The 23725-nt window shown below is 51.7% G+C and overlaps 1 protein-coding gene across 1 annotated transcript; it reads left to right on the top strand.

The window, feature by feature from the left end:
• The first annotated feature begins 2761 nt into the window (after nucleotides 1–2761).
• On the top strand, nucleotides 2762–21778 carry HAUS7 (HAUS augmin like complex subunit 7). Its single transcript, XM_039866928.1, has 9 exons — nucleotides 2762–2923; nucleotides 3681–3796; nucleotides 7650–7717; nucleotides 10313–10374; nucleotides 18623–18714; nucleotides 19122–19277; nucleotides 19372–19474; nucleotides 19984–20208; nucleotides 21377–21778. The coding sequence occupies exons 1-9, from the start codon at nucleotides 2828–2830 to the stop codon at nucleotides 21581–21583; spliced, it is 1125 nt and encodes a 374-aa protein (XP_039722862.1). The 5' UTR covers nucleotides 2762–2827; the 3' UTR covers nucleotides 21584–21778.
• The last annotated feature ends 1947 nt before the right edge of the window (nucleotides 21779–23725 follow it).

Below are 23725 nucleotides of genomic sequence, written 5' to 3'. Positions count from 1 at the left end.
AACAAGGCCTTCAACACTGTCAGATGCAAATCTGTCTCCCTTGATGGAGAGGTAAACCCTTGAACTTCAGCTTTGATTGGCGATGTCTGTTAGGGAGCCTCTGATTAAGATTCGCCCTGCACCCTGGGGTCTGCTGCTCAAGGCAGCTGGAACAGGGGGTTGAAATGCTCTGGGGGCCCTTCTTCCTTCCTGATGCCCAGCACAGCTCCCACCAACGGCCCGCTGCTCCAGGGCAGGGAAGCCACTGGGTGAAGCCACCTGGTTGGCTTTACATTTCTGTGTCCACTGTACAGAGTAAAGTACTTCACGTGGCGGCTGCCTCGGTCTTCACTGCCTGCCAGCCCATCCCTGGCTCAGTGGGGCCAGTGCCTGTCAAGTGGTCTCATTTTTCCAAACTGTTTTCCAAGCGCTGACATACGGCCGAGGCACTGCTGGGACCCATGGCCAAGTTTCCCCCATGATCAAGAGGTTGGCTCTTGCTGCGTTGTGCAGTGCCTGGGTCTGCCTAGGACCCTACAAACTCCGTGACCCTCCCCACACCTCTGTACCCCTCCCTCTCCAGGTAGACAGGTGGTTCGGCCCCATTTTCCGCCCCTCATCCGAATGGCCCTCCTTCACAGAACCCAGGGGCTCTGAGCACGAATGCCCCTTAGAAAGCTATCGACTCTTCACTGTAGCAACCCACTCCTTCACTTCCTTACCTGCCTCCCTGGGCTTGCACGCCTCCCAAGACAGGGAGCTCTCTCCCTTTCTAGGCAGCCAGCTAGTGTTTAGACAGTGCCCTCTGGGAGAAGTGTTTCCTTGTATGGAGCTTGAGTCCACATTTCCAGAAGTTTCTACCACTCAGCCCTTTCTTCCCCCCTCCCTGAGAGGCCTAGCAGTCTCTGTTCCCGTTCCAGCCTCCAGCTTTTTCCGGTGGAGGATGCCTGGGAGGTGCCATGATTCAGGGGTGGTGTGGGCAGGGAGGCTGTAGCCTGCTGCTGAGTCTTCAGCAGCCGTCTCCATGAGCTGAGGGCTGGCCAGCAGGTCCTCCATGCCGGGGGATGGGCCCCATGACCCCTCGAGATGGTCTTCTCCCCTCGAGGCCCTGCCAATCCCTCCATGTCCCACCCTGTGCCATGCACAGAGCCACTGAGTTGGGGAAGGGCTGCTTAGAGTACGGACTCTATTGGGCTGGGTGGAGAAGGGGAATTTTCCTTCAGAATCCACAGGGGCTGGTTTCTTCCCAATCCTCAGGAGCAGAGGATATGGGGAGGGTTGGGGAGGCCACCACACTGCCGTGGTTTCTCCCGCCAAATTCCCCAGTCCTAGGAAAGATCCACAGAAAAACCCACAAAAATTTGAACGTCTGAGCTGGGGCTGTGATTGAAATGAAATTTTTTAAAAAAGAAAGAAAAACAAAAACAGAAGAAGAGGAAAAAAAGATTAAAAAAAAACAACCTCAAAGCCCCTACAGCTCTCAGCTGCCGGAAGGGCTCAAGGCAGCAGCTACATGGAAGGGGGCGAGGGGTCTTAAGGTGCTTTGAATGCCATTAGGTCCCTGGGTTCCTGAGCCTGGGCTGTCCCTTCAGCTCAAGTTCTGAGGCTCTGTGTCCTCAGAATAGCTTGGAATTACAAACCCTTAATAGGGCATCAGGCCCTACCTCACAAGGCCAGGCCGAGGTCCCTTCCTGTTAGCCCAGACTCCTTCCCACTCCCTCCTCCTAAGACACAGCTGAGTCCTCTCCTGTCACTCAGGTGACTACAGTTGCCTCTTGCCAGGTCCCTAGGTCTCCTGCCTCTCGATTTGCCCCCTGGTCCCACCATCCAGGAGATGGCAGGGCAGGGCACAGAGGAGGGATCGCCTCTGGAAAGGATCAAGAAAGGCTGGCAGTGGCTGCCTGCCGCTGACTCCCCACGCCCCGGGCATCAGCCATCCTCCAGCTCCTCTGCACCTAGTCTGATCGGCAGGTCCTGGGGCTGTGGGCATTCACGGAGCTGGGGGCTTTGGAAGTCTGGGGGAGAACGGGCTGACAAATTTCATTCCAGACTCCTCGAGTTTGAGGGGCCTGAAAGTTGCAAAGAAATTTGTAAGTGGACAGGGCAGGAAGAAGCCACAGAACCTTCCATGAAGGTCAAAGACAGGCTGGGGGAGGAGGAGGGGAAAGTAGCAGGGCTCAGCATAATAATAGTGAACTTTCACAGAGTGCTTTTTATGTGCCAGGTACTATCCTGGGTATTTTATAGGAATTATTACCTCATTCCATCCTCATAGCAACCCAATGAGGTAACTGCTCTCATTATTCCCGTTAGGTGAGGGCCAAGAGGCACAGAAAGGTTCGGTAATCTGTCCCAAATCACACAGCTAGTGACTGGTGGGGTCGGATTCGAACTCAAGAAACTTCCCTTTAAGTACAACTATGAGTGTGAGAAACGAGAGAGAGAGCCTTGATCTGGGAGACAAGACGCTCAAATCCCAGTTCCTGTCCCCAAGGTCTCCTTCATCCTCTGGGGGAGAACCCGACCAAGGCAGGAGCGCCCTCTCCTGGAGGAGGCTCTCCCGGATGCATCCTTGCTCCGGCCGCCTGAGGGTTGACGCGAGCATGGCAGGCGACAGAGAGCCCGCTCCGGTTCCGCCCGCTGCTCCGCCCCGTTCCTCTCTGGGCCATCGGCCTCCCGGGTGGCACCGAGAAGTGAGCGGAGCCGCGGCCCAATGGGAAGGCGCGGTGGGGGCGGGGCGGGCCGCGCAGGCGGGTGGGCGACAGAAGCGCCGCGCTGACGCGTGATTGGCAGCCGGGCCCGCCAGTGAGCCGGGGGCGTGGACCGTGCGCGGCTGGGAGCGCGAAACATGGCCGGGTTGACTGCTGGCTGCATCGTCGGCTGCTGTGAGGAAGAGGACGACAGCGTGTCCAGGGTGGCCGTGGAGGTGTTCGCGAAGCTGAAGGTGCTGCGGCCCGAGGGAGCCCCCCGGGGTGGCGGGGCCGGGCGGCCAGGGCCTCTAGCGGAAGTCGGCGGGCGCCACACGCGCCACGCCTCTCCCTGGTCCTGGCTCGCTACAGGGGGGGCGGCTTGTGAGGCGTCTTTCTCTGCCACTTGGGTGGCCCCGAGCTTTTGCTCTCGCTGTCCCCACGGCCCGTCCCTGGTAGTTCGGGCCGACGCAGCGCGTAGGCTGCGCCTTAACTTCTGTCGCCCGGAACCGCGAGTCCTGACTGGGCCAGCGAAGCGAGTGCAGAGCCGCGCAGGGCACAGGCCCGGGCCTCAAGGAACTCGCGGGGTCCAGGGGAGACAGGCGGGCAGAGTCCGTGACCCCTCGTGGCTAGTGAGGAAGCCCTCCCCGAGAGATCGGGTAGCAGCTGTCCGAGGTCCCTGTCGCCCGCTCCCCGCCGCTCCCCTCTTGAAGACGTCTGTCAGCCCCTCGCTCCCTGTGCGGGTCCAGAGGGGACGTACTTAGAGGAGGTGGGGTGGCAGGGGCCCGGGGACGGGAGACGAGAATGAGGGAAACTGACGCCTGGGCAAGATGGAGGGAGGGAGCACGCGGGAGGGAGGGGGGCGGCGGCGCCCGTGCCCTCTGAAGCCCGCCGCGTGCCCGGCGGCACACGCGTGTGTGGAGGAGCTCCGGGGGCGTGCGTGCGGCGGTGCACCGCAGCCTTTTAGTGATTCCGGCTTTTTAAAGCTTCCTGGCTTTTCCTTTTCTTGCTTAGGACCTCAAGTGCCCCTTCCTCCAGGGTCTTTATATCACAGAACCAAAGACCATTCTGGAACTGCTGTGTAGCCCCTCGAAGTACCGCTTGGAAATCCTGGAGTGGATGTGTACCGGGTAACTGCATTGTTTCTTCCTTCTCTACCTGGGGCACACCTGGTGGGTGCCACTCAACGTAGCTGGGTGACATGGGTTTTGTTATGTTTATAAGTAGCCGGCCTCCCAGACGGCTCCATACCATACCCCAGGTCACTGTGAGAGCAGCTGCCGAGGTAGAAGTGCCACTTATAGAGCCATGGTCAAATTCAGGGTGACAGTGCCTCCTAGCAGTGCTTGGGGGAGTCTGTTCACCTCCTGGCTGAAGCGCTGAGCTTGGCTTCTGACCGTTTTTCTTGCTTTAACTACTGGTTTCAGAGCTGGCAGGGGTCATTTTCAAACTGGGAAGCTCAGGGTCAGGCTGGAGTTGTAAATGTCTCGAGCATTACCACCGAGGAGTGACCAGCAGGGCCAAGACCCCTGGCTTTCCAGTCCTTCAAGTCAAGGTGTGGCCTGGTGTGCATGCCTGGCACTGCAGGCATGTACACAGCAAAGCCTGCCAAGATGGGAAGGGGAAAGATCCAGAAAGTCCCACCAAATGTCTGTTCCTTGGGAGCAGCAGCCCCTGAGCTGAGCTCGGGTGGGGAAGACAGGTTCCTGTGCTATTGGGTTTGAGCCCCAAGAGTGGCTGTGCTTGGTCACTGTGGGATTCTCTCAGGAGGCGGGGCCTGAGCCTGCCCCTCTTCAGCATGGCCTGTCTGCTCTCGCAGCTCAGAAAGATGCCTGGGCAGGAGCCTGGCTGTGGAGTAGCGAGGGTCCAGCCTGGACCTAGCTGGTATGCCCGCCAGGTCACAGGATGTCAACAGACCTGGCCCTGGGCCTGGTGTCCTAGTGACGGCTGGGAGGAAGGAGGAGGCATTTTCATATTTGAACCTCTTCTGCTGCCTTCCAGGCCCTTCTCCAGGTCTCACCCCCAGCCTCTGCTCACCAGCGCTCTCGTAACCTTGTGCTCCCACTGACCTTGTCCTCCCTCCTGGAAGTGCCCTTCAGATCTCTGCATGTCACACATATGCCGATAGAGCCTTCGAAGAGCTCACACGTCCCATCTCCTTTTAAAAAGTCCAGTTCCTAGGGCAAAACGTATTCCTCCTTCCCCTGGACACCCACAACTTTTTTTTTCTAATTAATTTATTTATGGCAAAACTTTTTTTTTAACGTAGGTGAATATATTATTTTTAATTTAAAATTTTCAATTACAGTTGACATTCACTGTTATTTATATTAGTTTCAGGTGTTCAGCATCGTGCTTAGACATTTATATAATTTACAAAGTGACACCCACAAAACCTTTGAGCACAACGCCTGCCAGAGCCCTCAGCCCGTTAGTTCTGTGTTGGCCTGCTGTCCTATCTGGCTCTCCAGAGCACCGGAGCTGTTGGAGGGCAGGTTCCAGGTGGGACTTCCCCATCAGCCTCAGGCCACAGTGTGGTGTGTACTGACAAGCAGGTGCACAGACGCACGCACACCTGTGCCATTCCAGGTGCCTCAGACATGGATGGGTGTCCTTAAGGAGCTTGGGCTTTAGTGGCCACAAAGGGCCCAGACATGAATCGCGGTGGTGGGCACACCTCTGCAGTCTGCGTGCTGTGGACATTGGCAGGGAGGAGGTGGCATTAGGTCTGGGGGAGGATGGCTAACGGTAGGTGCTTGTTTTGTTAGGAGCAGATCGTTGAGGTGTGGGAGGGAGAGCTGGGCAGCAGTGGCCTGAATGGCATCCCAGGGTAGCCCCAGGAAAAGGTGCCAGGACCCGGCTTGGAATGGCAGATGGACAGCCACTGCTAGCCTTGGGGGGACCAGTCCTGGTTCAGGAACCGAGGAGGAGAGAGTGTACTAGGGATGGCCTGGGCTAGTGCAGGGGCCTTGAGTGCGCTCCCAGGAGGAGGGAGGCCAAAGCCACATCTTGGAGAGGCTCATGTGAGAGAGAACCCAGCCCTACATGGCCCAGGTAGAAGCTGGGGACTGGGCCACTCTGCCGGCCAGAGATGGATGGCAGTGCGGTGGGGTGGGGGGGAGTCTACAGTTGCATTCCTGAAATGCTTTTGGTACTTTTTTAAATACGAGAAACCGAATCCTTTTTATGACCCCAAGCTGACAAAAGTGCTGTAGGCCGTTCAAGAGTCCACGAGGAGGATTGGACAGAGTTCGGTTCCCCTCCAAGTTCATGTCGTCTTTCTTTGCACATGGCTTCACCATTTCAGCCTTTGTTTAGGGACACCTTGTTCACCCCTCTCTGGGCAGAGCCTGGAAGCTGCACCCAGTGTTGATTGGGGGACTCGGTGTGGTGGCTCTTGGTCACCCATGTGCCGCACTGGCCCTCAGTGCAGGGGCTGGGGCAGAGCCACAGGGCCCCCTGGATGGCTGAGTTCGAGGCACGTGGGTTTCCTTGTCCCTGGAAGAGCTGTACTTGCTTTCAAGGCCATGGGCGCAGTTAGTTTCTGCCCCGCTTCCTGCTACTCCAGGAAAATCAACTTTAGTGAAAGCCCTCTCCAAGCGAGGTTACTCAGGCTTCTATGGATTTGTTCTTCAGTGTGTCTAAATGCTTTGCTGTGGTCCAGCTGATGGATTGCTGAGTGCTCTCCAATGCTCGGCGCCTTGTGGGTGGGAACATTGCTCGGCAGGCAGGCCCAGGGGCCAGCCCCTAGCATTCCACACAGAAGGGCTCCATCTCTCCCCTGCTGTCTTTGAATGGTGAGGAGGGGTTGCCTTAATAAGCCATGAAGATAGGCACACAGCTGAGGCCTCTGGGTCCAGCCCCTTCTTTGCTGTAGTCCTGCAGCTTGGGGCATGGGGCCTTGGTCCGGGGTGGCCCCGCTAGCTCCCAGGGCCCCAGCATGGTCGGGGCAGGTGTGGCCTGGCACCTAGGTATTTGGAGGCATGACCCCAGGGAAGGAACAGTGAACTCTCTCCATGGAACAGCTACTGTGCCTTCTTACCACGCTGAGTCGCAGCTGGGATTGCTATCTCCTCCCCCAGGAGGCTGGGGCTGTGACCCCAGAGCCCATAACACTGGGAGCCCCTAAATGGCTTCAGGCTGTGAACTGCAGTAGCATAATCCGTCTCTGATTTATGCTTTTTTCAAAACAGAAAACATCCCTCTGCTGAAAGTACTTGGTGTAGACGTTTACTAATGGCAGATTATTCCATGGCAAGAGGGCATGCTCATTTATTTGTTAAAGCTTACTGGCTGCCTTTTCTGTGCCGGTTGCCACATTAGGCCCCAGAAATATGGGGCAAAAAGCCAGCTCCTGGCCTTGGCGAGCCCGCAGTCTGGGAGACAAGGGCCCTGTGGAAGGACAGTGCCCAGGCCCTGCCGTGATGGAGGGATGCCAAGGTGGCTTCCTGGAGGTGGTGACGTCAGCCGTGGGCTTCTCAGATGTGTGTTATCTATTCACTGTGCTCGGACAGGGAGGCAGAGAAGAGCAGACACACACTACTCGGAAAGGTGCGGGAGGGGACCCAGGTGACCAGCAAGGACAACAGAGCAGGAAAGGCTGTCCTCGGACATCTTCCAAACAAACTTGTGCTGTGACTTAAGGAAAAGCTGACTCTTTGCTTCCTTCTGATACAGAGCTAGAGCTCTGACGAATTCTGTTTTGTCTTCTTGGGCGGTCATTTTGTATTTTTACTGTGAAGATTTTAATTGCAGATTTCAAATGTATATTTCTGAGATGCTTTGATTCAGAAATATTTTGGATTCTCCCGATAATTTAGGGACTTCAAATTCACATCACATAAAATTACCCAGTTTAAAGTGAACATTTCATTGGCATTTAGCACACGCATCAGTAATTCACTTTTTGGGGGGCATGTAAGGGGCCACCAGGGGGCCTCTGTAGCTGGCTCAGCCTTGACTGGTTTTGCTCTTTCTCTGCAGGGCCTGTCCCTCCTGGCAAGGCAGGTTCAGCTCGTGGAATGGGGCCTCGGCCGAGGTGAAGATCCAAGGTGGGTCTCTGGTAGGGGTGTTTGGAGTTGGGTGGTGGATTCTGGGCAATTCCGAGCTTGCGCACAGCCTCTTTAGTGAGTTGTGGATTTACCACTGGACTAATGTTTTCTTCTGGATGGTGCACACCCTGTGGATGTTGCTAGAACTTTCTAGAATCAGGTTCCCTCCCCCACTGGCATAGCGAATGGGAGCACTCCTCTTGTAGGGGCATGTGAATCAGACCGAGAGCCTGTCTCCCTGCCAGCTCATCCCCCAAGTCACTGTGGGCAGAGATAGTGGTTCTTGCCAACGTCACTGGTGGGTCCGTCCGCGTCTCACTGGTGTGTGTAGGTTCATGCTACACCTGGTGTTCCTAGGAGCACGCGGGGTAACTCTCCATGGGGGTTTGTCTTATAACCGCTTCTTTCAATCCTTTCTTGGCAGAAACTATCCTTAACCCAGGACCGAACATTACTAGGTAAAGATGAGCAAATTACAGTCCTCAACATGGTAGCTAACTCTTCACCCTCACAATGGTGCCTCTAAAAGTCAAAATTGCCGTGGGCCTGCATTTGACCCAACAACTCCAGGGTGGGTAAACTAGACCCTGGAATCCTGATCCATGCCCCAGTTGGCATGGCCAGATTAATTAGCTGGGGACAGTTGTCCTCGGGGCTAAAAAAGCCAGAAGAACAGGGCATTCTGTCTTGGAGCCTGCAGGTCTGGCCTGTGGGCCAGCCTGGGCTGCACAGGAGGTTGCCCTTCTCCGCAGTGCTGTGATGTCTGGCACTTTCCTGCTGATGGGACCATGCCCAAGCTGGGTAAGCCTGGCCATCAGACCGCACCTGAATTTTTTAACTCATGTGCGCGCACGGGTGCTAACCCTGGCCCTCAGCCCAGACACAGCCTTGACCTTGCCATCCCCAGCCTCTGTTTCCTCTTCTGTAAAGTGTGGATGAGAGCTTCAGCCTCGCCCACTTTGTAGGAGTGCACTGAGTGTCAGAGCAGGGGCAGACATGAGTGCTTGTCAAGGAGTGTAACTGGGAGAAACCAGGACAAGCCGAGGAATTAGAATCACGAATTCACCTGACAGGTATTTATGGTGCGCCTGCTCCGCAACCCGCACCGTTTTAGGTGCTGGATGTGCGGCAGTGAGTTGGACCGTTCTCACAGTGCTTAGGTGCTAGCTGGGAGAGACAGGTGATAAACAGAAGGCAGCACGATTCTCAGTATGGATGGTGGGAGGCGCCATACACAAAGCCGGGGAGTGCAGAACGGTGTCTGGGTGGGTTGAGAGAAGAGCAGTGCTGTCGACATGTGTGGGGAAGGCCTCCCTTTTAGATAGAGACTTGCCAGAAGGGAGGAAGCGAGCCAGGCAGATATCAGGAAGAATAGCGCTCAGGGCACAAGTGTTCAGGCTTCTGTGTGCCTGGCAGCTTTGAGGAACAGTTAGGAGGCCAGGGTGGCGGGTGTGGAGCGGGGAGCAAGGGGAGAGTGGTGGGGTGAGGTCAGAAGGGCGATGGGGCAAATCGGGTCGGGCCTCGTGGGCCACGGAAGCACGTCGGCTTTTGCTCAGAGGAAGGCTGTGGCCTGGCATTGGGTTTCACAGAGTCCCTCGGGCTGCTGGGCTGAGAACAGGAGGCCCAGGTAGAGGCAAGGAGACCACTGGGGGACTCTTACAGTGATCCAGGCTAGAGATGGGGGGCAGTGGAAGGGCGATACTGCCCAGATCCTGGATGTATAGTGAAGGGAGAGTCGGCCAGACTCCCTGGATCTGGGCTGGGGAGGACACGAGGGTTTGGGGTTAAGGGCTGTGGGAGAAGCGGGTGTGCTTGGGATATAACTGGCCTTTGTGTGGTGTTCCAAGATCACTAATGCTTTTGTATTCGCTTGCTTCTGGCACCAAACCTTCCAAATCAGTTGCCAGAGTTATGCCTGTTCTGCCACTGAGGCACATGGGAGTAGAAGATGGACCTTGCCTGTGAGGTTACCCTGGCATCGGTCCCAGGCTTTCTGATCTCCTGGCCTTTCTCTGTATACCAGATGATTCTTTAGAAAATGCCCAGAGCACCCCGGACTCAGTTTCTCAGTCTGTAAAATGGAGCTAAGACCCACTTTCTACAGTTTCTGGCAAGAGAAAAGGAGACGATGACATGAGAGGCTTGTAGGAAATTGACAAATGTGAGCGATGGTTCCTTTTGCTCTGGCCTGGCGAGGTCTCTGAAAGGGCAGCACCAGCATGTTTGGAAGGTTCCCTGACTTCTGTCGTTTCCTCAGGCAGCTGGCTGGCTTCTGCTAGAAGCCACAGTTTCCTGTATGGAAGAGCATTGGATGCGATCTCTTATTTTTAGGCGAGGAAACTGACACCCAGAGAGGGGCAGTGACCTGATGCAGGTCACACAGCACGAGGCTGTCCTGGTGCCTGCTTCCTCGTCCACCCGGGTCTTTCAGGCCCGGCCCAGCCTTGTGGGTGCTGGGCCTGCCGACACTGGAGCAGGAAAACCCTCCCCAGCGAAGCGCTGGGGATCCTGCATGTTTGTGCACCCCCTGGGTGCACGGCATCCTCTCCTGTTTGGGTGGGTGTCTGCAGTAACAGGATCCTTGTATTCCGACAGAGATGGTGAAACTAGGCCATGAGCTGATGTTGTGTGGGCTGGATGACCAGGAGCTCCTGAAGGTGAGAGGGGGCCATCTCTGTCCCCATGCATCCCTAGTTCCTGCTCCCTAGCCTCCCAGGGCAAGAACCCATAGGATACCCTTGAGTAGACTCCAGCCATCCCCAGGGCCGAGGGGGAGGGTGGCTGAGGAGGCCGAGGTGGATGACCCAAGGGACAGAGAGTGCATCCTGTCCTCGATCGATGACTTCATACACACTGGCACTGTGGTAAGTACTTTACATGCCAGTAATTGTCACACCCACTGTTGGCAATAGTACTTGTCTTAGCCCCATTTCACAAGGGAGGTGACAGACACCTCAGTCAAGGTCACCCAGTGACAGAGCCTGGTCTCAAACCCAGGCCCCTGAGCCCATGTACTTTCCCCATGTGCTGCCCGCTGCAGGCTTCTCTGCAGAGGTAGCCCCAATCTACACTTCTCCCATTACTCACCCCCAAATCATTCAAAGAAACCCTGCCCCCTACCCTTAACATTAAAAAAATTCTTGGAGTAATTATTTCCACATTTTGACTGTTACAAATAAGGCTGCTATGAATGTTCCTGTGTATGTTTTTGACTGAAGACACGTTTTCAGTTCTCTTGGGTATATAGCTAGGAGTAGAATTGCTGGGTCATGTAGTAACTCTATGTTTAACTTTTTGAGGGACTGCCAAACTACTTTCCAAAGTGCCTGCACCATTTTACATTCCTACCAGCCGTGTGTGAGGGTTCTAGTTTCTTCACATCCTCACCAACACTTGTTATTGTCCATCTTTTTGATTCCAGCTATACCGGTAGGTGTGAAAGGCTATCTCATTGCGCATTTCCCTGATGACTAATGATGTTGAGCATTTTTGCATGTGCTTATTGGCCATTCGTGTATCGTTTTCAGAGAAATGTCTTTATTCAATTCTTTTGCCCAGTTTTTAACTGGATTATTTGTCTTTTTATTGTGGAGTTGTAAGAATTCTTTATTCTGGATACAAATCACATCAGATATTTTATTTATAAGTATTTTCTCCCATTCTGTGGATTGTCTTTTCACTTTCTCAGTGTGTCTTTCGGGACACAAAAGTTTTTAGTTTTGATGAAGTCCAGTTTATTTACTTTTTCTTTTGTTACTTGCGCTTTTGGTGTCATATTTAAGAATCCATTGCTAAATCCAAAGTCGTGATGATTGACACCTATGTTTCCTTCTAAGAGTTTTATAGTTTTAGCTCTTATATTTGGGTCTTGATCCCTTCTGAGTTTGTTTTATGTGTGGTGTAAGGTATGCGTCCAACTTCATTCTTTTGTGTGTGGCTGTCCAGTTGTCCCAGTATCATTTATTGAAAAGACCATTTTTTCCTCATTGAATTGTCTTGGCATCCTTGCTGAAAATCAATTAACTGTAAATATGAGGGTTCATTTCTAGATTCTCCATTCTAGTCCATTAATCTATATGTGTCCTTACGCCAGTACCACACTGTCTTGATCACACTATAGCTTTGTCGTAAGTTGTAATCTTCCAACTTTACTCCTTTTAAAAATTGTTTTGACTATTAGGTGGTTTGAATTTCCACATGAATTTTAGAATAAGCTTGTCCATTTCTGCAAAAAAAAAAAATGCTAACTGGGATTTTGAAGGAGATTGCATTGAATCTGTAGGTCACTTTAGGGTGTATTGACATCAACTATATTAAGTCTTTCTCTTCATGAACATGGACTGTCTTCCTACTTATTTAGGTTTTATTTGATTTCTTTCAAAAATATTTTAGTATACAAGTCATACTTCTTTTCAGTATATGTGTGGTGTAAGGTATGTGTCCAACTTCATTCTTTTGTGTGTGGCTGGTCCTTTCAGTATACAAGTCATACTTCTTTTTAAAATTTATTCTTAAGTATTTTATTCTTTACGATGCTATTATTGATGGAATTGCTTTCTTAATTTCATTTTTGTATTGTTTATTGCTACTTTGTGGAAATACAATAGATTTTTGCTTATCGCTTTTGTATCCTGCCACCTTGCTAAACTTGCTTATTAGTTCTAATGGTTTTTTAGCGGATTACTTAGTATTTTTACATATAAAGTCACGTCATTTGCAAATAGAGATAGTTTTACATCTGCCTCTCCATTTTGGATGCTTTTTATTTATATTTCTTGCCTAATTGCTCTGGCTAGCACCTCCAGTATAGTGTTGAATAAAAGTGGCAAAAGTGGACATCCTTATTTTGTTCCTGATTTTAGGGAGAAAAGCATCTGATCTTCACCATTGAAAGTATGATGTTAGCTGTGGGTTTTTTATAGATGTCCTTTATCGGGTTAAGGATGTTTCCTTCTATTCCTATATTGTAAAGTTTTTATCAGGAAAGGGTATTGAATTTTGCAAATGTTTTCTCTGCATCTACTGAGATGATCATGGGGTTTTGTTTTTTATTCCATTCTTCCTTCATTTGTGATGTTACAAGTTTCCTTCTGGTATCATTTCACTACTATCTGAAGATCTGCCTTCAGCAATTCTTTTAGAAGTGGTCTATCGGGTCCATATTCTCTTAGGTTTATTTATTTATGTCTGGTTGCCCTTCATTCTTTATGGGTACTTTCACTGGATATAGAATTTGGGGTTGACAGTTTTTCTTTTTCCACAGGTTCTGATGAGAAATCTGTAATAATTTGAAACATTTTCCCCTGTGGGTCATACATTGTTTTTCTCCTGCTACCTAAAAATTTTTTCTTTGTGATTAGTTTTCAGCAATTTGATTATGCGTTTGTGGGAAGATTTCTTTGGATTTGTCCTGTTTGGATTTGCTTAGCTTCACAAATCTGTCTTTTGCCAAACTTGGGAATTTATATCTGTTTTCTCTCTGGTGCTCATACTGGATAGTTTCTGTTAATGTTTTCAAGTTTGCTGACTCTTTCCTCTGTCCCCTCCAATTTGCTATCGAGTCCATCAGTGAGTTTTTCATTTTAGTTTTTCTATTTTCCGGTTCTATAATTTCCATGTGTTTTTAAAAACGATTTTCCGTTTCTATGCTGACGTTTCTATTTTAACTTTTGTTTCAAGAGTATTCATAGTTACCTATTCAGCATTTTTATAATGACCACTTTAAATCTGTCAGATTATTCCAGCATCTGTGTCATTTGCCATTAAAGTCTGTCGATCGTCTTTTCTCATGCAAGTTGAGATGTTCGTGGTTCTCTTCTTCATGTGCCAAGTAGCTGTGGATTGCATCCTGGACATTTTAACTGTTGTTTTGACTCTGGGGACTTGCTAAATTTTATGGAGAGTGTCGATATTCGTGTTTTAGCAGGCACTTAACCTGGCGAAGTGGGAGATCCCCTGCCCTGGGAGTGTTGGTTCCTGTAGTTTTCTGTTGCCAGCCACTTTTGTTGCTGCCACCCCCAGCACAATATCGCCTGGAGTCTGGGGTATGAGAGAACAGAGGAGAGAGGAGAGAAAAGGCTGGGATTTCTCCCATGCTCTCTTGAGTTTTCAGAGTTCCTTTTCCTGGACCTCTCGGTACCACTATGTTCCCTTCTAGGTTTGGGCTGGGCTGAGTGCAGGCCCAGGGAGACTGGAGGAAAGAACACAGTAATTTACCACCAGTCTAAGTGGCTTTTATGCCTCCCCAACACTCGTGCTGGCGTTTACCTTTCCAAGGCTGCAGATATCTGCCACATGCATCCTGTCCCATTCTGAGAGGTGGGTGTGCCATGGGAGAAGCGATGGCATATGTTCCCTCTATCTTACCCAGAACTGTAACCTTTCCCTTAGTTTTTATTAAATATCAAAAATATATATATTTACTGTGGTAAAATATACATAGCATAAAATTTATAATTTTAACCATTTTAAAAATTTCCCAGTGGGCCCCGAAGAGGCTCTACTCTTTTTAAAAATGTATTTTTATTGCGATAAAATACAAATAATATAAAATTAACCATCTGAACCGCTTTAAGGTTATAGTCAGTACCATTTAAGCATTCACAGTGTCGTGCAGCCATCCCCACCTTCCATCCCTAGAACTCTTTTTATCTTCCCAAACTGAAACTCTGTGCCCAATTTTTAAGCCATTTTTAAAACGGACAATTCAGTAGCATTTAGTACATTCTTAATGTTGTGCAACCATCACCTCTGTCTAGTTCTAGAACATTTTCACTGCCCTAAGAGGATATTCATGTCCATTAAGCAGCCTCTCTCCATTACCCACAGGCCCTGATACCCACTACTCTGCTATCTCTATTTCGTATAAATGGAGTCATATGATATGTGGCCTTTTGCGACTGGCTTCTTAGCACATTATTTTCAAGGGTCATCTATGCTGGGGCCTGGATCAATACTTCATTCCATTTTATGGAATGAAAACTAAAAGCAAAAGAATAATTTATGTTGGCATTAGTGAGCGTTGGGAATCAGGGCGTGGGATAAAGGAGATATGGGTATAAGATAATTCGGTTTAGTCAAACCCTGTAGTCTAGAATGTGAATTGGAGATATCAGTGTGAGATCCTAATGTATTTTAACTTAAAAACTGTGTGTTTGTGTGTGTATATGCATGCATTTCCTTGTTTTGTCTCCTGAAAAGGCCAAGAACAATGACATCCAGTTGTAATATAAGCGTGGGGCAGGAAATGTACCAGTTGAGCCAGGGACACCTTGTCATACCAGAGAATAAGACTTACAATCGTGTCTGAAGGACTCAGGGGACAGTTAGCAATTGAAGCCCTCACTGGCCAAAGGGGACATCGTGGGGATGATGCACACGTTGTAAGGACAGTGACTACAGTAGACTGAGGTCCTTTACGTATGTTTAAATCCATGTGTTTGGAACAATATTTTTAATTTTTTATTATTTATTTATTTTTGTTATGCTGACATTGGTTAATGATATCCAGTAAGTTTCAGGTGTACAATTCAGCAGTAAGGTGTGTGTGTGTATATATATATATATATATATATATATATATATATATATATATATATATATATATATATATTTCATTGTGTGTTCATCGCCCATAGTTAGATTTCTTTCTGTCACCACATATGTGACCCTTTTTACCCCATCTACCTCCCCTCTCTCCACAACCCTCTGGTAACCACTAGTCTATTGTCCATGTCCTTGAGTCTCTGTTTGTCTGTCCTGTTTGAGTAACAATATTTTAAAAATATCATTTTGATACCAAAAACACAAGCACAAGCAACAAAAGAAAAAATAGATCAATTACACTTTATTAAAATGAAACACTTCGGTGCTTCAAAAGACACCATCAAGAAAGTGAAGAGAATCCATAGAATTAGAATAGCTATCAATCACATATCTGATAAGGGTCTAGTATCCAGAATCTATAAAGAACCCCGATAGCTCCATAGTAAAAAGACAACTCCAAAGAAGACACACAGATGGCCAATGAGCACATGAAAACATGCTCCCCAGCAGTAGTCATCAGGGAAATGCGCATCAAAGCCACGATGGGACCCACTTCACAGCCACAAGGAGGGCTAGAATAAAAAAAGGAAAATCGTGAACATTGGCGAGGATGGGACGAAGCTGGACCCCTCATACACTGCCGGTGAGGGTGTGAAGTGGTGCGGGGCGCTGTGGAAAACAGACCGGCAGTTCCACAAAAGGGTAAACCCAGGGTTACCACGTGACCCACTCCTAGCTGTAGACCCAGGAGAACTGAAAACTTACAGCCACACAGAAACTTGCACATGAGTAGGAAGTATTATTCAGGGTAGCCAAAAAAGTAGAAAGAACCCCAATTTTCATTAACCGGTGAATGGAGAAACTAGCAATAATGAACACACTACCAATACGTGCTATAATGTGGATGAACGTTGAGAATGTTCTGCCGAATGAGAGCAGCTCACATAGTATGTGAGTCCATTCATATGAAATATCCAGAAGAGGCAAATCCATAGGGACAGGAAGGGGACCCATGGGTTCCAGGGGCTGGGGTAGGGGGGATGGGAAGTGACTGCCAGCGAGGACACGGTTTCTCTGGGGGGGTGATAGAAACGATCTGGACTTACATCATGGTGATGACTACACAGCTCCGTGACTATCTCGACAACCACTGGACCGTGCACTTAGAAAGGATGAATTCGTGGTGCGTGCATTGTATTTCAATAAAAAACAGCAGCGTAGCTGAAAGAAAAGATCCTATCTGCGAGAGGAGTGCTCCGGGCTCAAAACCAGTGAGCGAGCAGCCCCGAGGTAGCACGTTCTTGGCCTGTTCCAGAAACAGCCAGCAGGCCGTTTTGGCCGCAGCAGAGCTAGGGGGCAGGCCACATGCGACTTGGTAGGCCTGGGGAGGCCTTAGGGCTTTCTTCTCCATGTCCTGGGTGGGTGGCCGTCATCTGAAGGAGGTGGCTGGGTGGAGCAGAGGTGGCCTCCAGGAGACTTGTTGACAGGCTGGAGCTGTGACTGGGACCTCGAGTGCTGGCCTGGGTGGCCGTGGCAGTGGTGGAGGAAGCAGCTGGATTAGGCTAAGCTCACGAGGTTTGCTGATGGAGGAGGGATTGGGATGAGGCCTGAAGCATGGGGTGGCCTGGGGTTTCGTGGATTCAATGTGCAGACCTTTCTGGGTATCCTTGTTGGGTCCAGCCCTTTACTGGGGAGCAGGCAGGAGACAGACGTGATGAGGCCTCTACCTGGCGCTGCTCCTGGGACATTAGAGGCCATGGATGGACTTCAGCGAGGTGGCTGCAGTCCAGCCTGGGGACTGTGGATCTTAGAGGGGCTGGGCACTGATAACCCACAGGGGCCCTCCGTGGTCCAGGCCTGTGGCCCGGGGTGCTCACAGGGAGCTCACGGTCAGGGCCGCAGTCCCAGCCCCACCCCAGGTTGGCAGAGCCCTGAGCATGGGCACCTACTCCTTCCTGGACATCGGGAGGGACTGTGGGAACTGGGTCGGTGCTGAGGAGGGGATGGCAGGCAGGGTGTCCCAGCCCTGGCCACTGGTCAAGGTTTTGTGAAGTCCTGAGTGACAGTTGCTCTCATGTTTCTGCCTGAGCTGTCCCCTGTCTAGACATTGTCCTACACCCCCACCTCCTACTCCTAGGCTGCCCTTCACGTGTGTCACTTGTGCTCAGTGTCATGTGGGCAGACTGGGAGGATAAGTCAACAGGAGGTGGCGATGAGGCCTGAGTGGCCTGCCGAGGGCATGGAGATGCTACAAGCTTCCAGAGGCGCCAATCCCGTTGATGTGGCCACACAGCTGGGAGCCAGCCTGTGGGGAGTGCCAGGCAGCTGCAGCCATGAAGCCCAGCACCTGTGGACAGAGAGCCAGGCAGCGAGCATGATAGCAGAGCATGCCCTTGTCCCCAGGTCCAGCTCTCAACCCAGGGCCACCTGGCCTGAGCCTCTCAGCCCTTTCACTTCAGCTTGTGCCTTCCACACCCACTTTAAGCGCAAATGGTTCTCGGAGGGCTTTATAGTAAGTCACCAGTGATGCTGGCTGGGTGGACCACTCTGGTGCATCCCTCGGAATAATGGGTGTGTCGGGGTGGGGCAATGAGGGGCTTAAATGGGCGGCAGGCCCAGCTTTGTTTCTGGCAGCCCTGCTCCCACAGGGCTCTCTGCAGCAGTCCAGGCTCTCAGGTTATAAGTGGGTCCTGTGTATCAGCTGTGAGCCTCTTCCCCTTTCTGGAAGGAGAAAGGCCTGGTACTTCTGAATGAAGCCTGAGCTCCAGGCTGGGTAGCTGCCTGCTGGAAGCCGAGCCCGCTTCAGGACAGGGGAAAAAGTCAGCTGCTGCTTGAGGACCCTGGCCGTAAGGCCGGCTGCTTGCCACCCAGTGGAGACGAGTTTTCGTTTTCCCTGTCAGGAGTGAGGTCCACGGCCCTGTCTTACTACGCCAGTAGCTTCAGTCCTTCCTGGCTGGGAAGGGTGGCCTCCAGGAGGTGTTCCTGAGGAATGGGCTGCCATCAGGTCCCTGTGGGCTGTGTCCTGCGTGCAGTAGGCCTTGCTGTCTGCCCGCCTACCCAAGAAGCCGTGCTGTCGGACATGTGATGAGCACACACTCCCACATGTGTGTACAGCACTTGCCACCTCCAGAGTGTGGTCCCAGATATCATTGCCATCTGGGGCCAGCCTTGAACAGGGAGTGCTCAAAGGCAGAAGATCCTGAGGCCAAGGTGCCCGAGCCAGTTCAAGACGCTGCCAGGCGGGGGCCAGGGAACTGGTGGCTTAGGCCCTTTCTTTCCACTGGCCCAAGCCGGGTAGGGTGTGGGGTTGGGGCATGCAGCACACCTGGCCAGTGAGTGCATGTGGCCTTCCTTGCTCAGGGTCGGGCCTGTGCCCAGAAGCAGCTACACTTCATGGACCAGTTGCTGGATGTAGTCGGGAGCCTGACCATCAGCTACGCCACCTGCTCCAGGTAACGGCTCAGGACAGGCCCTCCACACAACAGCTGGAAGGTACCCTCGGTCCTCTGTCTGGAGCTGGCGGGCCCAGGAGCCTACTGGGCACCCGGGCCCGCCACCAGGCACATCTCTAGCTGAGGTTTCACTACCCGCTCTGGCGACCGCAGCTGGGCACTGGCCCAGGTACCCAGCTGTCAGGGTGAAGGGTTGGGCCTGCAGAGGGCGGGGGATCCCAGAGGCATGGGGCTCAGTTCCAGCCACCAAAGCAGGCAAGGACTAGAGGAGATCCCTTGTCTCAGCCTCTCTGCTGGCTCTTATTTGGCCTCTTGGGGCTCCCACATGGGACCTCAGCAAGACTGCCAGCACAGTCCCCGGATGTCATGCTCCAGCTGGTAACCGTGGCTCTGGGCTGCCTTTGCAGTGTGGAGGAGCACTTCAAGGACACCAAGGAGAAGACCGAGGCACTACTGGGGGACTTCTTCTCCAGTTCCCACCTGCAAGTGCTCCTGAGCCCCGAGAGTGACTTATGGTCCATGGACTGGGAGTCCTTTGACAAGCAGAGCAGTGACTGGCAGAGGTACTGACCCTGCGTAGATCTGTGGTCTGGGACAGACTCAGGTATGGCCAGCGACAGCACAGAGCTGGAAGCGTCCCCTCTTCTCTCCCTGTAGGACGAAGTCCTCTGCAGAGTTGGCAGAGGAGGAGGAGAAGGTGGCGGAGCTGGCCAGGCAGCTACAGGAGAGCGCGGCCAAGGTGCAGGCACTGCGGACTGAGGTAAGGGTGCTGGTGCCAGGGCCGCAGGCGGCCCGTCTTTGCAATGACCGTGTTGTGAGGCTGAAGCGAGGTGGTACGTGTGCAGGCCCTGATGGGTGCTAGAAGGTGGTGGGCGCTCAGCCCACGTGAAGGGGAGAGGCAGACGAGCTCTGAGCAGGAGTAGTGAAGCTTCCTAAAGAATGGAAAGGATTGGCCTGAGGCGAGCCCCATGCCAGGCCTCGAGCTCCAGGCGTTCACACGCAGCCTTGCTTGTGGCCCTCCCAGTAGCTCTTGGCCTGGCCTTATTTTCCTGAAGAGGAGACTGACACCCACACAGGTGGCAGTGGCAGGGCTGAGGCTCGAAACGAAGTTGCCCTTTTCTGCCTCTGGTCTTAGTTCTCCTGGTGTGCGGAAGACTGGAGTGGCCAGAAGGCCCTGCCCCCCCTCCCCTCCCCGATGCGGGGAAGGGACCTGGTGCCCCAGGGGCAAGCAGGGCAGCTTCAAGGGATCCTCTCTCTCTGGCTTTGCAGCACTTTGTGCAGCACAAGCCAGGGTCCACTATAAGTAGGGCCCACATCAGCACTCTGGACCAGAAGCTGCGCCTGGTCGTCTCTGACTTCCACCAGCTCGTCATGGCTTTCCTGCAAGTCTACGACGACGAGCTGGGTGAGTGCTGCAAACGCCCAAACCCCTACCTGCACCCGTGCGGCCCCATCATCCAGGCTGTGCACCAGACTCTGACTTCGTGCAATCAAGTAAGAATCACCCTCTCCTCTCCCACTGCACCCCCCAGCGCGGGACCCGTGGGCTGGGACGGGGACAGGGAGGGGTTTGGCCTGGGCTTCTTGTAAGCAGGTGGCACAGCTGGGCTCCAGGCTCCGGCCCTCAGCCTAGGACCTTGGGTGGGTTGGGGCAGCAGCTTTTCTTGGTGCCGCGGTGGGAGCGAGGGCTCACAGTAATGGATGGTCCCCCAAGGGCCCCACCGCAATGCAGGAGGTGTTAACTAAGCCGAGACCCTGAGCCCGGAGAGGTTTCTACACTGGTTCCTAGTGGACTCTGTGGCACCCTTTCCTTGAACTCATTATTGTGGGCATCGTTGCTCTCATTCCAACTTCTTCAAAAGCCTGATCGCCACGGCCGTGGAATATTTCGTTCTAGCTTCTGTCCCTCTATTGGTCTCACGTTGCCTTCAAGATATGCCCAGATGTATCACAGCCTCTTCATTTCTGTGTATGACCAAGAACTATGCCACACAGACAGATGCTCGCTTGTGCGCACCCTTGACCCAGCTCACACAGACAGGAACAAGTGGTCGCATGCTGCTGAGCCGACTACGTGAATATTCACTTATTTTGTCGTTCCACATTTCAGACCCCCAGAGCCGACCTAACCGCGCGCGGGCTTCGGTCGTGATTGCGAGCACAGCTGCCATGCGTGGAACACTTTCGCTGGCTCAGAGCCTCCACAGTGTTTGTCTTGGTTTTTTAACAGAAAGGCTCCTGGACTTCCAAGCCTCTGGTTAGCCGGTCCTTTGCGACTCTGCCAACTGGGCGAGTTACGGTCCAGCCCTCTCCCATCAGAAAGGCCCTTTTATTCCGGGACATCGATTCCCTACCATGGGACATTTTCCCACTGTGCCACTGGCTTTGCTTGGCTACCAGTGAGGGATGGGGCACACGATAGTGTGGCATCCCCGCTGGGCCAGGAGGAAGGAGGTTAGGTTGGAGAACTCTGGTGACTCTCCAGGCAGCTAGGAGTCCTGCCATCACCCAGGGCTGTCCTTGGAGGCGAATGCCACATGCCGAGGACCTAGGAAGGAGCACACGCTCAGTGTGAACCTGGGTGGGAAGCAGGAGATGCCTTCTGTAGGTCAGACCACCAGCACGTAACGCCCACATGCCTCCCTCCCTCCCTCCGTCCCAGATGCTGAAAGCGGTGGCGGAGATCACTGACAGCTCAGTGAAAGCTGTGGAGATGGTGAAGCAGCAGCAGGGCGAGAAGATCTGCTGGGGCAACAACCACTCTGTGATGAGTCTAGGTATGTGGTCACCACTTGCGGTGGCTGTGCCTGGCTGCCCGCTTGGTAGTCGGGGACAGGGCTGTCCCAGTATGCCTCAGCTTAGCACCTGACTCATGCCTGGGCTCCTTCTGTGCTCAAGCACGAGCTCCCAAATGGCAGCGTTTGGGGACCGGCCCCTGACTTCTCTTCTTTCTCTAACGCATAAAGTTTTCCTTCCCTTGAAAAAATACTTTTGACAGATTATAAAATCAGAACATTAATTATAGGAATTTGGGATAACCCAAAGATGTGCAGAGGTAAAATAAAAACAATCCATAACCTGGTGGTCCAGAAATGGTCGGTGTTAATATTTTGGTCTATTTCCCTCCATTCTCTTTCCTTTTGTTATTTTTTTATTTCTTTGTATAAGTTGAGTGTGATCACAAGACGTGGACACTTTTATATTTCGTTCTTTCCCTTGGACCTCACTATAAACGTTTCCCCATATTCTTGAAGTAGCATTTTTCATGGTCAAACACGATTCCATTCAGCCATTTGCTACAATTTGCTTACCATTTTCTATTACTCGAAGCTGTAGGTCATTTTTACATTTTTAATATTATTCATAATGCCGTCGCAGGATGTATAATAATGTAAGAGGGAAACAAGGCAAAACTTTATCCTCGGGTGACACTCAGGTAGATAATGGAATAGGTATGTGGTGAGATAGCATTCGTTGGTGATGGCGACATGAGGAAATGCATATTCTAGAATGTCGAAGGGAAAATGCAGGGTAAAAAGGAAATAAAAGGAAGAAAAGGAAATAAAAAGTATGGCCTCACCTTTCTGAAGGAAAACAATGTAGAAGGACCCCTCGCGGGAAATGGGCCCCAATGTGGACATTGCTTTTTTCCGCGTCGGAATCAGGCGGTTTACTTTGATTTCTGTTTCCTTAGACTGCTCTGTACTCTTCAGATATTCATTCCCCAATGACACATATTACTTAGATAGTCCCACCATTGTCAAGCTCAAAGAAAGGACGCAGGGAACATGTTTGGACATAAAGCGCATTCACGTTTTAGATTATGTCCTTACGATGAGGTTCCTAAGGTCGCGGTGGTGAGTGAGGCCAAGCGGTCTCCATTTTTCTGTATCCTCGTCTGTACTGGATTTAATCCTTCCGACACTTCTGCTGTTGGATGGGGGCAAAAACGTAGCCGAATTTCATTTCAGGTAAACTTCTTTTCTGAGTAAGTTTATTTATTTATTTTTGTTATGGAAATACACATTGAGGAAACTTTTTTCCTTTGATAAGAAATACAGCCATTAGGGAGGGGTCTCAACTCATAGGGATAGAAACGTGAAATAGTTGGAATTTTCCTCATGCTACAGCAAAGCCCATTTATTCCAGTTCGAATGATTTTAAAGCAAATACTTGCGCTACTAAGGAATAGCACATGCCAGGAGCCTAGAAAGCCCCGCGTGCGTCTTCCTGCCTGCAGCTAACGGCTGTCCCGACTCGGTGATAATTGTCTTTGTTGCTCTTATGGAAGCCCCTTCCTTCCATGCCCAGTCCCTTTTCTGTTCTCGTTCTCCAGATTCTCTTGGTCTGTGGCTTTTGGCAGTTCGATTAGACTCTGTCTTGGTGTGGATTGCTTTGAGTTTCTCCCGCTTGGAGTCTTTTGAGTTTCTTGGATGTTTACCTTTATGTTTTTCATGATCACTCGGTCAGACAGTTGACGATTCTTCCTTCTCCTTCCCTTCCTGCTGGCTCTCAGCCTCGGATCAGTCAGAGGTCATCGCTCAGGGCCCTCTCAGCTCTCCCCGGGGCATCTGCACAGCTGGGGCATGCACGTGGCCCTCGAGACTCCCTGGGCATCTCATTCCCCAGTCTCTCCTCTCGGCGCTTTCTGCTTAGTCTGTCATTTGCCTCAGCTCTTATCCCCTGCCTCAGGCAGCAGACACTAAAGCATTTACCGGTAAACGTTTCCTCCCAGCGTCCCCCGGGGCGTGGCTGTAAGTCGCATAGCTTCTGAGCCCTCCCTTTGGAGGGCCATCTTTGCATGAACTCTCTAGGCATCCCTCTCCTCGGGCAGCTGGCCCCCTCGCCGCTCTCGGCCTTGGCGCACACACTTGTCACATGTATACCAGGTACTGAACTGACCGAACTGCACCAGGATCCTCCATTTTCAAATTTATCATAACGTTTATCCTAATCACCGCTGTCACTATGACTCTCGCCCCCAGTCTATATAATTGCTGTTCATAAAATG

Source organism: Pteropus medius, unplaced genomic scaffold (assembly GCF_902729225.1).
Source record: "Pteropus medius unplaced genomic scaffold, Ma_sr-lr_union100, whole genome shotgun sequence".
NCBI lineage: Eukaryota > Metazoa > Chordata > Mammalia > Chiroptera > Pteropodidae > Pteropus > Pteropus medius.
Note: the sequence above shows the minus strand (reverse complement) of the source record. Positions and strands in the feature narration are given on the sequence as shown.